Raw genomic sequence first — 21490 nt, 5'->3', positions numbered from 1 at the left:
TTTAATACAAGGTTTCTCATAAGTTACTTATATGACAATTAAAAAACACCTAAAATACATAATAGACAATATTATTTATAAGAGTATTTTAATATAAAATTTTTATGAAATTCGTATCATCTCGAACATTTTTAAACTATTTTGAAGTTATAAATTTATGAAAAACTTTATTTTGATATCAAAGATTTGAAAAATAAATACAATATCATTCATACATTTTTCAATCTATACTTAAAAAAAAAATACAGAGAAGTCGAATTAATTGATTATGTATGTTAAAATTCAAATTTTTAAGATATCTATATAATAAATATTTCACTTCGTACGATTTTTGTTATTTTGTTATAATTAAAAAACGAATAGTTGTTGACACTTGAAATTTTCGTTAAATATTTATTTGAAATTTTTCTGTACTTCATAATATTTACGAAATATTATGACTCTTATTTAATTTTTTATAAATGTTGATAAAAAATTATTTATTGGGTAAAATTCTTTGAAAATTGAATATGAAATTCCACAAAAAGTTTTTTTTAGAAATATATAAAAACATTTAGAATACATTGGCGTAATTTTTTTTTTTTTGAAGTATTTGATGTTCTAATTTTTATAAAATTTATTAAAATCACAAAAAGTATTTAAATTGCTTCGTTGTTTAATATGTATAAAATGTGTAATTTTTATAGTTAAGGTTAAATTTAATACCAAGTTTTTCATGAATAGATCGTACCAAAAAATCTAAAGAATTACAAGCATATTTTTTTTTTTATAAATGTATAAAGACATTGTAAGTTAAAATGTATATCAATTTATAGTTATTAATATGCTTGTTCAAACTATAAATTATGATATTAATTGTTTTATTATAATTCAAAAACATAATTTAACATAACATTTTTACTTATATTATTATGTTTTAGAACATATGATGATATTCTCAAATGCAATTTTTTTGACAAAAATTAATTCAATTTTAATTCAGTGTATAACTATTAGAAAAATAAACTACTTTGTCTAGTTGTAATAATAAAAACAAGATATGAAATATTCTTAGTCTAATATATCGTCTCTGCTTATTATCGTTTTTCGTATACAATGATATAATACCATAGAATTTAAATTTAATACACTTATTACGGAGACTCACACGGTACTTACAATATAGCAAAGCAATACCTTTTTGTCTAAGCCTACTTGTTCTAAATGAAAACAAAAAGTCATAATAATAACATTGTTTATAAACCTATTTGCACAGGACTACACCAGGACGTATTGTTGGAGCCGTCTGGTGGTTTTTCACTGTGATATTGATATCATCGTACGTATCTAATTTTACTGCGTATTTGATCGTACAGAAAATGTCCACACCAATCAGTACACCAGAAGATTTAGCTGCACAAACTGAAATTGAATACGGAATTCTTTCTCATGGGTCTACGTGGGATTTTTTCAAAGTAAGTAGCGCACTTAATTTACTTTTTGAATTTCCAAGTGTATTTTTTTGAATCAAAATACCTTGATATAATATAACTATATAAATGATAAATATAATTATTATAATTATTCTACGAATAAATTGGTGAATTATTATTATAAACTATAATTAACATAATATTATCGTTACACCTTAAAACACAACGATTGACTTAAACGAACGTAAAAATGAATGCATATATTTTTGCATCTATAGTATTGTTTCACATAGCTTTTTTAACAAATTTTAAAATAATATTATTTATAATTGTAAAACAATAACTGTTCACTAAAATAAATTTTACAATTTTAATTATATTTCTGTTATAGTAGTAAATAATCTGGGTTAACTTGTTTATACGTATAATTTCATCGTTATGAATACAATATAATACCTAGACATGAGTTTATTATTTATATTATTTTATAAGAAATAAAAAAATAAAAAATATTTTTTATTCAAAAACTTTATACCTGGCAGTGACTTTGTCGTCGTCAAAGTTTGGAATTATTTTCAATACTTGATTGTCCCCTTTAATAAGTTGTTTATCCAATGAAGTCTGCAAACGTCAACACCATTAAATTCAAACCTTCAGAACTATGGAGATAAATTATTCACCGAATTCATTTTGTATTTGATTTTTTTAGCTTGTTGAAAATTTAATATTTTTCCTCAATAATTTTTAGCTTATTTGTTGTGGGATACGTGAAAAATGATATTAGAAATAAAAATAAAATTTATAGGTACATACGTAAAAGGTGTTGAACTAATATATAATTTCTCATTACGTGTTCAATTTTTGAGTTCTATGGACTGTAAATCTTGGGTTTGGTCCACTTTTTTTTTAGCAGAAAACTTTTCGTTTCGGGCCATTCACCACGGCAGTTTCTTATGAATGTTTTTGCTTTACTTAAAAAACCTATAGAGAATGATAAAAAGAAAACTGAAAAATAAAAACAATTGATTTCCAAATTACTTACAATCAATTGATCTGATTAATTTATAAAATAGATACTTGAATAAGTAAATTAATAATTAATAGTACGCTAGTGTTCTGTTTTTTTTTCAACTAAATAATTTTATTTAAATTTTATTTATAAAATCATAAAATGATTTTTAATTTGAGTATCGTGTTTAATTTTATATTATTATTCAATCATTATATCAATGATGTCATAAAAATTAATTTAAATTGTTTTCAAAAAATATATCTGATTAAATCATCTAAAATCATACAATTTATTAAAACATAAATGTTAAATGTACCTAATATGCAACAATTACAAGTATATTTTGCTGCATTTTTATTATTTTAGTTATTAAGTCAAACAAATAAAACTTATAATATAAACTATAATAATTATTTCTATAAATGTATTGCTTATATTTTTTGATTATTATATAGAGATCGCATAGTTCATTGTACAGTAAAATGTGGCAGTTCATGAATTCGCGGACACACGTGTTTGTGGATACTTACGATGAAGGCATCCAACGAGTAAGGAACTCAAATGGCAAGTTTGCTTTGCTTATTGAGTCTCCCAAAAATGACTTTGTGAACATGAGAAAACCTTGTGACACAATGAAAGTCGGACGTAACATAGACGTTAAGGGCTACGGTATAGCGATGCCACTTGGGTCTCCGCTAAGGTGAGACTGATCTATTTTATTTTATACATATCATATATAATATTGACAAATCTCGTTTGGGGCTTTTGGGAAATAAGATCACCGATAGATGTGAGGTTCGGGTAAAGGGACACAAGTGGGAATATTACGCGTGTCTTTCGGTTGAATGACTCTCTCGGATTACATTCCACAAAATCACATTTTCTAAGACGAGAGACTGATATGAAAAAAAAAAAAGAAAACCCAATTTTCTGCAACACATTTTTGATTATAAGAAAAATAAATATATATATATATATATATATATATATGTATATATGTATAAAGATACATACATATATATTATAAAGAAGGAGAGGCACTCATATATTATATATTATATACGAGTCTATTCAATGCGATTTATAATAACCTGCAGTGGTTAACTGACGTCGATTTCAAAACTTTAGTTACTATCTAAATCCATGTAATATTTTAAATAAAATATTCATGTTAAAAATTAAAGTTTTTCTAATGTTATTCTGATGAAATTCGTGTTGCGTTAAAATTAGGATGTCACAAGGTGATAATTTTAATTGACTTTTAAAAACAGCCTGGAAAATTGATTTAAAATATAATATAGTAATTATTGTTGTTATGTTAAATTTAAAAAAAGTATTGTTATTGAATTTAATTTTAAACAACGAGTGAACAAAATTAATTTAAATTCAGATTTATTATTTGTATAACCCGGTACATTTTATGAACCATTCCATTCCACAGATTTTATGCAGTGTAACATATTCATATTTTATTAAAATATTATGTGATAACTAGCTATACTAAATTAATTAAAACATTTCAAATATTTAAAAAAAAGTTTGTCATTAGATAATAATGTATATTATGCAAAAATGATACATAGCTTCATACTAGACCTGCATAATTGTGTAAGAGATTATGCGATTAGATGCACAATGGCATTTTATATTATATATGCTTGTGTGTTCTATAAATATAATACTTTACATATATTTTAAAAAATTGGATAGTTTACTTGGTTCGATAAAAATCTATTACACATTATAATAGGTGTAAAAAATGTTTTATTGTTACTTTGAGTTCTAGCAACTAGTGTGTCGTTTATCATTTACAGATTTAGTATTAAATAATACATTTTCATAAAATGAGAGAGGTCTATGAATATATTTAATATTATTTTAATAACGATAATACTACTTAATAACATTGTTAAAATAACTGAGTGTTATTTATATTTTGTCAAGTAAGTTGGCAGCTTGTTTGTATTTGTTTGTGGCAGTGATTGAGATTGAGTAGTAGTAAAATTCTTAAGATAATAAATTGGGAAGTTTAAATTTTTATGTTTAACATGAATTAATATGTGTAGTAATATCAAATTGTACCATGTATATGGTATTTATAAATACCTAAAGCCTATATTTTCTTTAGACAAAAATATGTGAGAGACTTACAATATGTAGCGGATGTGAAATTTGGTAATTAAAGCCTAATACTTATTATTATTAGGGCTTTAGATAAATACATTTATGAGTGCTTTTTAGGTTTTTTGGTTTTATAAATAGAAATTCTAATGTAGTAAATAGAAATATCCGTTAATTAGTAAAATAAGTAGATATGACATTCAGTGGGGTAACATAATTTTAATAGTACGTACTATTTATAATAAGTAACTTTTATTAGATTGTTAAAAAATTTAAACACTTTTTTAAACTTACAAAACAATATAATAAAAATTTTTATATATTTATTTTGGATTATTGTTTGTTCTTTTTTAGTAAGTAATAAATTCTTTGTATTTTTGTTTTAATGGTTTTATATATAAACAATATACTCGTTCAACATTGTTTTACCATCCGATCGAATCCTATAAGCGATTTATAGGGGTATCAAGAGGGTCCCCAAGGGCTATCGAAAAATGCTCTAGAGCCAAAAAATGGGGGACCAGTAGAGAGGAATGGTGGTGTTTTGCAGTTTGATCTATATGATTGTCCTTCCGTTAATTTTATCTCCGCCCAAATGGTATTCTCTTGGGTCTATTCGAATACAACACCTATATTGAACTTATTTCTCTTTTATGTGCTTTGCGCCAATATTTGGTACACCCAAGGGCAATTTATATCTTTGCGAAAATTATATAACTACACGAATAAATATATCAGTAGGAGGTTGAGAATTGAATCTGGATGGTTTCTACTAACATTGGATAAAGCAACTATGATATTTAAAATATTATTTAAGGAAGTAAGATATTTGAATAGTTATAAATTATGTATTATATAATAGAGATGGGAGCTTGGTAAATTTACTAGGTAAATTTTACCGATATTTTTTTACTCGGTAAACTTTTTTTTACTGTTTATGAAATCGGGTAACCCTTCATTTCAATGATTTTCATGTGCATAATAACGCTATTGACGTTCTACACTTCTACGTATACTATAATGTTTATACGTCAATATTACGAGAATATCGGTAAAACTTGAATTTTATTTTTATCGCCATTCCCCGCATTCGACGAAAATAAATATTGTTTCTATTAACCATCATATTATCATAATATCATATCAACATTTAACCTAGTATATTCTGTTCCAAATAAATATGACTTGTGCGAAAACGACTGAATTATGTTAGGTTTACATCGTAGTAGATCGCTTTTCATCGCCCGTGTTGCGAAACCAATCGTCGCGTCGTGCTGTCCAACCGATGTGTTTGTGTGCGGCCCATCAGCCACGCTCGTTGCTCACCGTGCTCGAATGCAAGTCATCTTAATCGGAACAGAGTATATAATAGTTTAATAGTACCTATGTGATTATTGGTTATTGATTACTGATTACTAATTAGTGATTAGTCATGTGATTTCTGACTGCGAAGACACAGAAGAATATTATAATACAAATTATATAGTTAAATCTGATAACTTATCAGATGAACATAATATTTCAAGTGATGATGAATTTGATGAATCGCATTTTGAATAAATATCCAAATCTAACTAGTAAAATTTATTTTTTTTTATGTATAGGTTTCTCAATATTTGTAAAATAATAAAAATATATATTAATATATTAATAATTAGTTAGTTTTTGTTTTTTTCTTTGTTTAAATAATTATCAAGTTCTCATAATTTATATGTTTTTCATTAATTGTTATGTTTCTAAACGTAATACGAGGTAAGGGGTAATAAGTTGGTTAGTTTGTTTTAAAAAATATTATTGAGTTCGTAATAAATTTAATAAATAAAAATATTATACAGTATTAAAAAATTTACCGAAACAAATTTTACATTAAAATTCCCATATCTAGTTTTATAATAGTCGAGAGTTATTAAGCTAATTTAGTATAAAATTAAAATAATAACTACTATGAACAAATGAGTTGATATATTTTATTATTAATTACAGTTAGGTATTGGTATTTTTATTAAAGTTTTATATATATATTATAATTTCATCTAAAATTAATTTTCATTTTTAGAGTAACATATATCATTTAGGTTCTTTAACATAACCTCCATTGTTCTCAATCTCCTTTTATGAGTAACTAATTCCTATTCTATAATGTTTATTCCTTATATAGGTTTTCATATCTTCTTTGATTGTTTTATCCATCTTTGTTTTGGACGATCAATTTTTATAATTCTTTGTCTTATATATTTATAATTTATAAAATATTAATTTTTATACTTAAATATATTAAGCTTATGTACATGATTATAATACATTTAATTTTACTATTATTTAGGAATCGAATAAATGCTGCAATTGTACAATTGACTGATAGCGGCGATCTTACAAGGCTCGAAAACAAATGGTGGATAGATGAGTGCGGTTACGAAGCAAAGGTAATGAAAGTAAAATACAATTTTCTAATTTTTTATCTTAATTATTCTTTTGATGATAAATTAATTTTTTAATTTATATGAATTAAATGATTTAATATTGTAATATAACCAATATTATTTATTAAATATTTAAAATAAATGAAGCATTAAATATATATATACAATTCATAAACAATAGAATGATTAAAAATTAGATAAATCCGTTTATTTAATATATTTATGTGGTATTCCGTTAAACAAATCCTTAAATTTATTTTGAATTATTACAATATTATTTTAAATTTTTATTAACGAATATTTACAAAGATATTCACAGTTGTTAGTTGTTTATAGACAAATTACTTTACTCAGAATGTATATCACCAGTCGTTCATTTTTCAATTTTATCCCCCTCCCTATATTTGTTTTTTAATGAAATACTTTTAAAAATGTAGGAAACATTGAAAAATTACTTAAATAATATAAAGTGATGTTGACTAAATACTACTTTAATTCACTTAAGTAATTTGAAAATGTATGGTTATTTAATAATGAAATGATAGAACTCTCAGTTTTGGGAGAAAAAAAAAATATAAATAAAACAATCTGAAAGTCATTTATTTTTTCAAAAGAAAAATACATTGAGGCTTGACCACTTAAAGACCGTTTTGAATAAAAACGGTAGTTGAATTTTTAAAACTTTACTTTTAGTCCATTTGCTTGTTCGCAGTTTTACATTACTAGCAAACCCACAAACGAAAAAATAAGGAAAAATAGGTTATAGCAGCAATTTATGTCCTTTTTTATTTTTGAACTTGGTGCAGAAGTGCAACGGTAACTTTTCTCGTTTCTCTCTTTCCTTGTCATGCGCTATAAAACACGAAATATCACTGAATTTATTAAAAATAATAAGTCTAAAATTGCCAACGTTTTACATACCGCACATCTTAATTCCCGCAGGAGTCTTTCCGCAATGCTGAGCTGACGTTAAACAATATTGCTGGTATATTTTACATACTAGTACTGGGACTCATCGTGGCCATCGCCGTGGCATTGTTCCAGTTTTGCTACCGAACGCATTCGGATCAAGCCAACTCAAAAGTAATACTATTATTATATATTTTGTTACACTTAAATATTATGATGTTTTATAAATAATTAATATTGTCAGTGTGATGTATGCATAACTTTGCTTCCAGTATCGGCGGTTGATTACTTTTAAATTCTAATTTTATTACGTGTTTACGTTAGGTATCCTTTTTTGATGCGCGCGCAGGTTATTTGATGTTTTCGGCTATAGTATTGATTAATGAAAATGCGGTTTCTAATTGTAGCAATGATTATTATGATCAGTATAGCTACAAAAAAATGATTTTAGTTTTAAATAGTAGTTTTATATAAATGCCAACGAGATTAGTATTTATGAAATTTAAAATATAATTTAAAAATTGACTTTTTATACACATATATTTATATAGTTTTAGTTTAAATGCTTTATCGAAACTTGAAACTCATAAGCAATTATTTAGGCTCGTTATTTATAGGTTTACCAAAGACAAGTGGTTCTAGTTCTAAAACAACATATCTTACAAGACTACGCTAAAAATCTGTTAATGTTTTTACTTGACAATCATTAAACAAAATTGCTTATTTAAAAAAATAGTATTTTTCAGTTTTAATTTTTAGAAAGCATTTTTTAACTTTGATTTTATGAATAGTTAAAAAATAAACAATCTAAGTTGTTTTTATAAAAATTACTTAGTCTTACAACATTTATTTTATCATATTTTCACAAAGTTAACTTATTTATATTTTAAAATCCAACTTTTAATTTTTCATTTGACATTTTCTCACCATTATTTTATACGTATTTTCATAAAAAAATGGTTATGCTTATGCTGAAGATAGGTAAAGACTAATATGTAATATATATATTATATGAGTATTAAATTAGTAAACGTACACTCAAGTACATCTATCTATATTATATTAAGGAAGTTATGAAATAAATCGATTTATGTACATCGTATACTGACATTATGATGACGAAAACATTAGAATAAAATAATTACCATTATATTAATAATATTATTTGTTAAATTAAATTATTATGATTTAATCTAATCGTTTATTTATGTATGACAAATAATTTCTCAATAAAATAATAATATAGAAAATGTTTTTTTGATTTTATACACTTTTGAAATTTATAACTTATCAACTAGTGATATCATTACTTTATAAATGAGTTACATTTTGTAAGAATTATTATATCTGTATATAGATATTTTGCAAATAGATTTTACTGTCTATCGCATGTTTGTTTTGTTATACGATAATACATTTTAACTTGTATTTACTATATAAACTTCAAAAGGATAAAGATAGTTGGTTAGTATTGCCTAGAGCATTTTCCAAAGTTTACAATGTTTAGTATTATGATTCTAGGTAAGTCTTTTTAAAGTTTTATAGATATTTATAGGAGTTTTAAAAATATCTACAAAGATTATAAAGAGTAAATACAATGAATAATTTAATTATCATTATATTGGTTTCGACATTTTAAAACGTATACAAAACAAATTTAATAACGTTGGCCAAAATAAATTAATAGAAAATTAAATTGTCTTCATGAAAATAATGTTTTTAGTATTACATATCAATGTTGTTGTTTTATTTTTGTTTTCAATGTACGTATGATTTAAAAAAAATTATGTTTGAACAATTTTTTACTAAATATTTGGTAAAAGAACACAATAGAAATTATTAATCAGTTTTTAATTGATTTGTGTTTATTAAATTTGATAAATTGAGAGTATTTAATTTATAAAAGGATAATTTCTCAATTTTCCAAGAAGTTACTATAAGTGTTTAAATGCATTGAAAGCTTGTGAAAAATACTGAAGAAACTCGTAAAAAGTAGTTTTTGTAACCTATTTTTTAAATTTCACTATACACTATTGCTTTAAAATATTTTTTATCAGCTTTTAAATTGTAAAAATATTAAAATGAAAACTATTGATATTATATTATCTAAAATAACTATGTATTAAGTGTTTATTACTTAAAAAATTATAAAGAATTTAATTGATATCGTTGTTTTCTAAATTGAAATTTAATACTCCTTAAAGTGAAATTAATATATTATATGGATTAATGAAATACACAGTATCTAATGATTAATAAAATACTTTTAATATAAATATAATAAAACTCAAAATAAATATTACTTAATCTATAAATGTATGTTATTCATACATATAAACACAACCTCGCTTCTCTGGTATTCAAAATATTCAACATTTTCAATTATATTTTTTATAATAAACTAAAATATATTATTTAAAATTATAGATTTCATTACAATTTTAATTCACGCTTTACAACCAACATGCGTGTATTCTATCTACTTTACGTTAACAATTTAATAATGTTTTGTCGACGAATATCATATAAAACATTTGAAACAAACCGTTTATATTATATTTCTCAATAAATTTCTTACCCCAATCACTTTGAATATGTGCAAATTAGATGTTACACTACACGCGGAAAACATTGTTGTCTGCACTGTTAATATATTTTATAACCCATCACTTACTATAAACCATGCTTCCAATCGATTCCTTTAAAATTTAATAAATTACTGTTAGTTAAATTTTATTCCAATTATTACAATATATTTTGATAGCTGTAATGATAAACCATGACTTAACATGATGTGTTACGTACTCTCTAAAAAATTAAAACTAATTTTCATAAAATGACACAATAAATGACATTCATATCTACTTAGTTATGTCAAGCATTATAATTACAAACATTTTATGCATTTCATATTAACATATTGTAACATGTGTATTTATTTTATATAAATATATTTTTATTTTAAATCTAATATTTTAGTTTTGAACTTTATTAAATTGAAAACTAAAAATTAAATTTTGATTACTTGAAGAATTAGAAAAAGATAGTTACTAAATTTATTGAGTATAAATAAAAATGTATTTATGTGCAATAGTTATATCACTTCATAGATATATTACAAATGTATTCATTTGTAAATTACTTCAAAAAATAAGTATTCTAGGTTAGTTACCTACATAAATTATGATTAGAAATTAGTGATATAATGTAACTTTAATTAAATTGAAAGCTTTACGATGTTTAGTAAATTTCACTCATTATCCTAGCTATGAGTTTAAATGGTTTAAAAATATTTTACTCAAACGAGTAAAAATTGTGTTTTGATTTTTTTTTTTTTTTATGTTACAAAAATAAAAATTTAAAAAAAATGGTATAATGTCACCTTTTAGTAACTATAATCAAACAAAGTGACATGGATAACAGCAGAAAATTTATTTTATAGTAAAGAATAATATATTAACGTCACCTGCGAGTTATTGCACTTACTTTAATAGAAAAAAAAACTTTAAAGAACAGACAAACCCCCCTATACTGTTTTTTGGCTTTTAATTTTATAATGAGTTCAAAGTTAAGACTATCATTTTTAATAATATATACTTTTTATTTGTTTAAAAAATTAATAAGAGTTCATTAATTGATGACTTCTACCTAACACATTTGCAAAAATGTTTTTCACAAATTAACATTTGTTTTTATATTTTTATACTCATCATTATAACTTAGAAGGCAATTTATTATCAAGATATACAAATAAAATATGAAATTCAATTTAACATTTATTTTTAAATATATACATAAGTAAAATGTATAATCCAAATTTATTTAAAAAAAATAATAATTAATAACAGAAATGACTAGGTGAAACTTATAACAAATTATAGACAGTATTCGCGGTCACTTACAAGATCTTTTTCATTGTATTTTTTTATATTATCTTATATGTATGTAATATGTATATATATATATATATATATTTAATATAACAGATATACATTGAAACTATTTTATTGTATTTTTACGTTCTCTTACACATAACAAATGTTTATTAACTAGAATTTTTTACTTTATAAAAAACATGACAGGATAAATTACTACTCGAGGTCGCTAAAAAATATTAAATATGAGACTTTAAATTAAAATATATGATTTGGCATGTGATATATTATTTAATTTCTAAACCTTTAACTTAAGTTCTACAGTAATATTATCAAGTAATAATTATTTTGAGTTTATTTATAACACTATGATAATTGTATTATTGAATTGTTTAATTGAATTAAGTGAATTACGACATTTGATAACAATAATAATAATAGAAAAAAAAAACGATCGTGTACTATTTTATTTAATTAATTATAATTGAAATACTTTACAGAGTAATAACCAGTTAGTGATCTTGTGTGTTCAATTATTTTTTGTTAACGAAAAATGTTGTAGAAGTAAGGGAGTCTGAATAAATCTCTTTGGGCTTAGCTATGGTTGCCCGCAAAAAACCCTCTCGCTTCACCAACACTGTGGCTTATCGGCCATCAATATAAGATCAAAATCCAATTTCGTTGACAAATTTTTTTTTCGTTGATATATGACTATATTCCACCGAGACCTAAGAAAAAAAAACTGATATTTCATTACTTAGTAAATAAAATACAGACTTTTTTTATGATAAACTCAACCGTGATCGTTTGGTTATATTATTATGCTGATACTTTGAAGTGTGACTTAAGTTAGGTTTGTATGAAAAAACGTTTTTTATATACCAATAAAAAATATCATTTGGAATTTTCACGTAGATAAAAAAAAGTAGAGATTATATGAAACTAGCAAGTTGTATTATTATATGTATTGTTAATTATACTTTTATCTTAATAATAATATAAAAACAGAATAAATATCGTTATTTTTCGTGATTGTCAAGTATTAATACATTTTTATTTTTTATTTTTTACCTAAACTATAACAGCAGAACACCATTAAAGCGTACAGAAAATTGAAATATTATTGAAATACTATATTTATTGTGTCTAGAATTTTTCTGTAGGCTTAAAGATAGTAGCAGGTCATAAATAAGTGTCTGGTTGCGTATAAAAAATAATTTACTAATACAGCTTGTATATATTGTTATAATATGGTCTTAGTAGATATTTACTATAACAATTTATTCTGGCGCTTAACAAGTAAAAAACATAAGACGAACACATCGATTTGTGTCCATGGAATGTGGGTGTTCGTTCGTAATATATAGCCCATCACGGAAAACTGTTAATAATAAATATTTTTTTTTCGCGTCTTACTGCCGATGAAGAATTAGAAAAATTATTGTTGTTCGCGAGTATTAAACGAGAAAATTTTTTTACTGTTGCCGTTCGACTGGTTGTAATGTCTGGTAAATCGATTTATATAGTATTTAAAAGTTTACGCGAGAGATGAGAATAATATTGTTCACGAATGGAACAGCTGCAGTGTCACGTCTTTGGCCATTTGTCTATCATTATAACTGGCCATTATTATTAATTAATACTTGTCGCACTTTATAGTAAAATATATTTCAGTCAGTTATCGTTCGTCGGTCCTGGTCCAAACAAAGAAAACGCCATGCAATGGATTAAATTTAAATTTTAATCAGACAAGCATTATTTCCTCTTTCAATTCAAAATAGATTTATATGATAGTTAAAGAAAGCTGATAAAATTTGTGTTTGTGATTTTGCGCTTTTGAAATGTCAAAGATAAGCTTTTGTTTAATCAAGATAATTAATAATAATATTTTATTCAAATAGATATGTATGAATAAAAACGAGTCAAGTTTCAATGATAAAAATTAGTCATAATTTAATAGTTATAGCCTATACTATATAGGTATATAGAGCATAAATTAATATTAAGTATAAATAATAAAAATACAATTAGTAATAATAGTTTTAAATTATCTCTGATACCTTAGAGTACAATACGAATTAAACATTTTGAATTAACACGTAAAGAAAAAGTCAAAGTCGGTGTTATTGCAGTAAAGAGATAACGTTCAAGAAAAGGAGTATCTAGTTAATGAGATAGTTTGTGCAGTAAATCGGTACATAAAAATTAAAAATGTATAATATTAAAATATATTTCTATTTCTGTTTTTATTTTTAAAACTTGGTGGCATATATAGTAGATCAGTATACATAAAATTAAACGCTGAAAAAACGATTTTTTTAAATTGTTCCATTCTTTTCACCATAATTTATCACATGCTTAAATTTTAATTCAACACAATTAAAGTCAGAAATTTTTTTCCTAATAATAAAAAGCAAAGACTATATATAAAAATCCTAAAATTTTGTTCTTACTTGAAATTTTTAGGAATCAGCAAATTAAGTTAAATAATACTGTTTAAATCAATTTAAATCAACAATTTAAAGTTATCTGGTATAGTTTGCGTGCTTTATAATTTAAAATATTATAATAAGATATCTCGTTGACATAAATGTATCATTGGATTTATATATTGTAAACAATACATTTTTGTATTGTTTTACCATATAATCATCATTTACATAAGCAGGCATTTGCTTCACATGGTTGCACCTTATTTTCGTATTTTATATATTTGTTGTTAAAATCAATAGAAGCATTTTTAATACAAATAATAATATTTTAACAGGGTTAAGCATTTTTAATGATACAAATAATTTTTTTTTTTTAAATTTAAATTCTTCCTGATTTAATATTATAATTATCTCGAATTATTGTCTGCTATATAACTTTTAATTTAAATAAAATGCTGATAATCATTTTGAAATATGTGCTTACTATTATATTGCACTTATGTATTATTGATAAAATAATTTTTAAATTATTAAAATGTTGCAGTGTTATTTCGATAGATAAAAAATTTGAAATTAAAAATGTTTATTACGATTGAAGGGTGTAGCTTTGGTTATGATTATCTATTGGTAAATTGTTTTATATATTACGAATAATTCCGAAATTTTCCCCTTTAGGACTCAAATTAGTCTCGGTGGGTGGTTAAGTGGTACATCCTTAAAATTTACGCGATCTACCACGGTCGTTTAAGCGATAATAATGATTGTTATAATATTGTTCATAATACGTAAATAGCTACGAGAATATTATGATAATATATCATAATAATATTATTCGATAATAAACGACGCAATACAATAATAATCTGCCTGTCTAATCAATAAACCCTAGTAGTCATAATCGCATTGTTGTTAGCCCGGTATTATCAGACGCATGTAAAACTATTAGCACCGGTCCAATAAAACCACTTAGTAAGTTTTCCAATTAATTCGACGAAGACTGCGTGCCATACGAAGTCTACGATCGCGCATATACCTACTAATCTACTATCTTTTTTCCGTGGTTAAGTTTCGATTTCGGCCTAAACTTAATAGAATTTTTATCGTTTCTAGTTTCAGTTGCCGGATGCCGTGAAAACAGTCGGAAAGTACAAAAATAACAGGCACGACCCCGAGAACGGTGGCAGGGTGAGTGTTGTTTAATGGACGTAGCTTATAAATTATATACTTTACTATTATCATTATTGTTTTTAATATACGCAGCACCGATTGTGTTGTCAAAAAAATTGAGTTTACTTTTAAATTCATGTTTACACCGTGACGGTATAGTTCAATTAAATGTAATAAAATTATGGAGTAATAACAGTCATTATTTAAAAATTCTATATCCACGTTTAAAAGTATTTGTGCGTGAGGGAAATTCGATTTCTATTTAAAAATTTGCACCCATTGCACATTTTGTACGAAACAGCAGTTTACGGGCGTTAAGTAGATGGATAGTCGTATCAGGTATTTCGTTTAACACTATCCATAGTGAATATAAATGCATTGTAAGGCACGCGGTATTATAATGTTTGCTTATTGGTAATAGACGATCAACTTTATATCATGTGGGTTTTATTAGGTGTTAGGATAATCGTTTTTCTCTTAACACTATTTTAAAAACAATAAAAAAGTAATTTAAAATAACTTTTTATCTTTTTATCATATTCGCTTGTATTGCACCTAATCAATAAAATGTTTTTTTTAAATTTTTTTTTTTTCTTGTAGGAAACTCCAGTGGACATGTGCAGAGTGATCGGCACGTAGGACAAATAATGTTTGTTTGCACTGTTAATTGAAACTCCCTGAAAATAATCTTTGTAAGTTTAAATGCATTTATTTAATTTTTTGAAAATATAAGTTATATTTGAATTTGATTGTTGATTAGTAAAATCTATTTTGTTTTTTTGTTTGCTTACTTACTTTTATAATACCATCAAAAAAACACTTAGATACTTAATTTAAACGAATGATTATAATCAAACTTATTAATCATAAAGCACAAAAGATATAAAAAAAAAAAAATAATTATAGAATACGAATTGTTAGTTTTGTTTTCAAATTTGACATATTACGTCAATTAACTGAATTATGTTTCTGACAGTTTAAAGAGAAGGATATTATTTTTAACGTTTGACAAATTGTAATAATCAGTCAATATATTTTTAAGACATTATTTTTCATTTTTTTTTTTTTTAAACTACGTTTGTCTCGTTGTATATACTCATATTATGACTGCGAGATATTGTGACATTAGTGTCAAATATTTTTCGCTTGGAATTATATATAACCTACCAATTTGCTTAATATGCTTGTGACAATGATGCATTTATTCTTTAGATGAAAAACAATACGTTCGAGTCCTAAACGGAAAAAGCCTTGTACATTTATTATATATACAGAGACCCATCTCCCAGATGCAGATGAAAAACACTTTCAACTCTAAACTCTGGAACTTGTTTTCCAATAACTTGAAATTGTTTTTTCTCTCTTGCTCTATATTTCTCTCTCTTTTATCTTACTCTATCTATTTTGCTCTCTATCTCTCTCTCTCTCTCATCATCTTTCTCGTATATCTATTTAAATACATTTTAAATTGTGAAATATATATATATATATATATATATATATATATTTATTTATTATTATTTTTGTTTTTGTATTCTAAACTCATTATTGATGTACAGTTGTAAAAAGAAAATACAAAATGAACAAAAAAAAATTTTCATTTAGTGAATTAAACATAGTTATATTTCCGTGTTATTAAAAATGTCAAGATATCAGTCATTATTTCATCGTTAATAATAATTCGAGTTTAATCTAAACACTATTAATTGAATTGTTTTATTGTTTTCATTTATTGTTTGTATGAATACATTTATAGGACGACTGAGATGATTTTGAAACAAGAATGTGTAAATAAATATTATTCAATATGTTATATTAACTTTTTTGGTACTTAATTTGAAATATATTGTTTTGTTTTTACGTTGGATTTTTGAGTTGTTTTAAGTTAAGTAATGATAATATAAGTTGAAATTTATAATGATATTTAATGTTGATGTTGTTTGTTTTACACGATTTTTTTGTATTTTGTACAAATTAAAAAAGATTTTTTTTTCGAGTATCAACAATTTATGAACCTTATGAACAACTTGTATTACCACTAGAAAATAAGTATGTAAATATAATATTATATGTGCCATAATTGTTTTTAAAAAAAGTGTTTATTGTTTTATGTCCTTATAATGCCTATCCTCGAAAATATTTTTTTCCATTTAACTCAACTATATAAACATAAAAAAATATTGTAATCTTATTTGCTGTTTAATACTTTTTTTAAACAAGTAAGTACACAATATTGTTTCAACTGTTGATGGAAGTAAAGTTTTTAAAACAATCAATGGTCAAATGCTGCGTATAAAACTTAATTAAAACGTTTTTGAAAACAAAAATGAAAGTCATAATTAAAAGAAAAGTACAACTAAAAATTAATTTAAAAAAATAATATGATTAAGTTTTAAAAATACTTTATAAATAGTATAAAATGTTTCCTTGTAAGACTAGTATTATAAATATACACAAACAACTTTCGAAATAATTTTGCCACATAAAATGTCATTAAAATGTGATGAAACTTATTTTATTTCTGCAAATATTCAAGTATTTTTAACAGTAAACAATACATAATTTAAAACTTGCTGTGTGTTTTTGGTGGTTATACAAAAAAAAAAAGTAAGTCAAATAATTATTAGTAAATTAATTTATTATAATAATAAAATTATTTTATTTTATTGCAGAAATTAAATAAATTAAATTATGGTTGCAATTTATTGAAATTTATGTTTACGTTGCATGTAAAATTATCGTATTACTTATAAAATGCACTTTTTTTTATTGAAATTAAGTCGAGAAGATTTAAATAAAATATTTATGTTTAAAATAATAATTTTCAATTTGTATCATTGTTTGAATTTCTAACGATGCCAATAAATAGACAGCGTACTGCGCAGATATACAGAGGTAACATTGGAAGTAATTTATTAATTAATATTAATAGAGTGCGATATATTTGTTATTATTAATATCATACACATACACATATACATATGCGTATAAATATATATATATACATTATACACATCATATTACGATATCGAGTAATAAACAATCGATATTAAATACCAATACCGTATTATTTTAAATTCATTTTATGATACTTTTTCTTCCAAATAAAAATATATTTATAGTAGAAAAGAAACAAAAATAAAAATAAAATAATGATATTAATTAATATGTAATAAAAATAATTATTATCATTATTTTATTTTTTCGAATAAATGTTATGTACAATTTTTCATATTATTTTAGTAGTTAACACTAGGTATACTATTTTATATTCAACTACCTTCTAACCTAGCATTAAATAATCTTTCATTTCTTAAAATTTAAAAAAAAAAAGTCATAATGTGTATAGTAATCACACAATCCTCTAATGAATGATATCACCATGAAAAAATTAAGTAATCCACCAGCTGCCTAGATTGTTGGAAATGATTTGGAGTTGTCTTAATCTCTTCTGATAGGGATGTTGCTAATAGGTGACATTTCTTCTCATGTATTGAATTTCGTAATATATCTTTTTCGTATTAATTATTTTATATAAATACATAATAATTGTAAAATTACTGTTTTTTATTAACCGTGAGTAAAAGTTAAAAAAAAAAAAAAAAAAATAGATTTTTATAAATTTTATTTATATTGGTAATTAAATCTTGATAAGACACAATGGTCGATGTATAGGGAAAATTAGTTCAAAAATAATTCATTGTTCAATCGAATTAAGTGGAAAGACATAGATAGTACAAGAACAAAAACTGAGAACACCAATATAAAACATTTTATTATTATTTATTATATATTTTTATAGGTTGGTCCTTGGTAGTGTTCTTATAAAAATTGCTATTATGAAATATATTGTTAAGGATAAACATAAATTAAATCTATTAGCTCTTCGATAATACGTATTGCTTATATGATACTGTACAATTAATACATACATTTTTTTTTTTAGATAATAATTTTATCCTGATTTTAAAAATAAGTAAATAAATAAAATAACAAAAGTAAAATAGGTAAGGTTAGGTCATTGCAGTAAATATAAACGTAGAATTATTTTCTATACTGGTCATAAAAGTACGCTAGTACAGATAAAATATTGTGAAATGTTGTTTTATTCGAAAGGTCAGAAAATTATTTTATCTTGACTAGCATAATTATTTTGATATATTGAAATTTGTGATATTTTACAGCATGCAAAAATAAGAGGTACTTTTCGTATATTTGAAATAAAAAAAAAATAAAATGAAATAAATTGTAGAATGTATAATTGTAATTGAATCCTCATTTGTTTTTACTTGGTAGCTTTTCACTCATAGATGTATTCACGTAATTTGTTCAACACATTTTTAAATATAATATTCCATTTCACTTTTCATTTAAATTCTTATCTACTGTATTTTAACCTATACGAGCTTATTTTCATTGTCAGTTATAAAAAAAAAAAAAAACTTTATACTCGGAATTGTATGACTTCTCGAATTTATTCATGTCAATAATACTATCATGAACATTCAAATTTTAGTGAATTATCTTTCACTAATTAATAAACTTTTATTCATATTTTTAATTTATATAGAATACATTTATGCACGTATTTAAAAGCTGTAAAATCCTATACCTACTCATTATATTTTTCCATTTAGCTTATACCACTGATTATTTGATTTTATTGTTTTTATTTTTGATATTTTTATTTATGTTTATTATTGATGCATGTTATTAAATAATTGATAGATATTAAGTAAATAGTATTTACTGATTAATATGTATTTATTGATTAAGTATTCTCTTACATTTATATGATTATTTAAATATCCTACTGATAAAAAAAAAAAAAAAAATCATAACTATTTCCGCATGAATTATGCTACTGTTACGTTTGGTGTGTTCAAAAATGAAATGGGCACTATAGAATAATTAAATAAATATATTAAATTGACAGATAATATATTATTTTATCTAAAATTATTATTATCAAATATTTTTTACCCGTTGAGTTATTGTTTTAATATAATTTAAACAGTTAAACTTTTTTAATGGTAAACTAAAAATATACCATGTTATCTATCAATTTGTATTATTATTTAATTTATATTTTAACTAGTATATTTTATCATGTACCTATATGTATTTAAATAGTACATATATTTATTATTATACGTTTTGTAGTATACTCGTACATAGGTTACGAGTATACTACAAAACTACAAATTATTTTTAAATTGAAAAAAACAGTATGTTTCATTGTTTTGATTAAATGTTTTGCATTAAAGTGAATTTCTTAGAAAGTTTTATGTCGTTGTTATCTTTGTAGGCAACATCAAAATTTTTAAAAAACGAAACCAATCACGTTTACATTGTATGTTGAAAAAATTGTCACTTATTAACGTGTGCCAATATCTATTTCAAATCATTTCAATTGTCAATTCTTAATTATTACATTTTTTTTTTATTTTAATTTTTATACGAATTATACAATGTTATTAGTATTCGTATGTATATAATGTTTAAATTAGAACTTTAAAGTATTGATTAATTTTTTAGAAAAATTATATTAATGCAACTAAAATAAATACATAAATATTATGTATTTTTTTTTCTATTCACAATTGCATACAGTATCTTTGACTTATTTAAATTTATTGTTATTGAGATAAACTTTTAAGGCGACAAAAATACCAAGCGTCGTATAATTTTAATTTGTAAATGAAATACTTAAATAAAACAATTTAGTAAATATTATGGAAAATTCGTTTTTGGAATTATTATTTTACAACTTTTTTCGATATAAAGAAAATATTAATTTGCATACCTTTTTCGACTTTTTAAAATACATTTAGATACGCCTATATTTTATATAAAAGTTTATATCATAGAATATATATTTTAGTACCATGCAGTTTAGTTTTATTTGAAAAAAATATAGTATAGAACGATCACGATATTCTGGATACGTCATTACTTTAGATAGAGTTTGGAATATTGTTAAAATTGAAAGTAGCGGTCCAATATAAGAATTACTAAACATTGTTTACAACAGTATGTGAAAAAATAATAAAATAATATATAATATGTAACGATTTACTAATCTTCTATAGTGTAACCGCAATGCCTGGTCAAAAATAATATATTTTATCTGTTTAAGTAA

General features: G+C 23.5%; 1 protein-coding gene across 2 annotated transcripts in view; it reads left to right on the top strand.

The window, feature by feature from the left end:
• Positions 1-16768, top strand: part of LOC112598595 (glutamate receptor 1-like) — a 173493-nt gene extending 156725 nt beyond the window's left edge. For both annotated transcript variants that reach the window (XM_025345124.1, XM_025345125.1), the window contains 7 exons: positions 1256-1454; positions 2880-3124; positions 6869-6968; positions 7908-8048; positions 15292-15366; positions 15949-16040; positions 16561-16768. In XM_025345124.1, coding sequence (XP_025200909.1) covers positions 1256-1454; positions 2880-3124; positions 6869-6968; positions 7908-8048; positions 15292-15366; positions 15949-15987 — 799 coding nt within the window. In that variant the 3' untranslated portion in view covers positions 15988-16040; positions 16561-16768. The remainder of the gene's footprint in view (positions 1-1255; positions 1455-2879; positions 3125-6868; positions 6969-7907; positions 8049-15291; positions 15367-15948; positions 16041-16560) is intronic.
• The last annotated feature ends 4722 nt before the right edge of the window (positions 16769-21490 follow it).

The sequence above is a fragment of the Melanaphis sacchari genome, unplaced genomic scaffold (genome assembly GCF_002803265.2).
Source record: "Melanaphis sacchari strain LSU unplaced genomic scaffold, SCAv2.0 Contig48_pilon_pilon, whole genome shotgun sequence".
NCBI lineage: Eukaryota > Metazoa > Arthropoda > Insecta > Hemiptera > Aphididae > Melanaphis > Melanaphis sacchari.
Note: the sequence above shows the minus strand (reverse complement) of the source record. Positions and strands in the feature narration are given on the sequence as shown.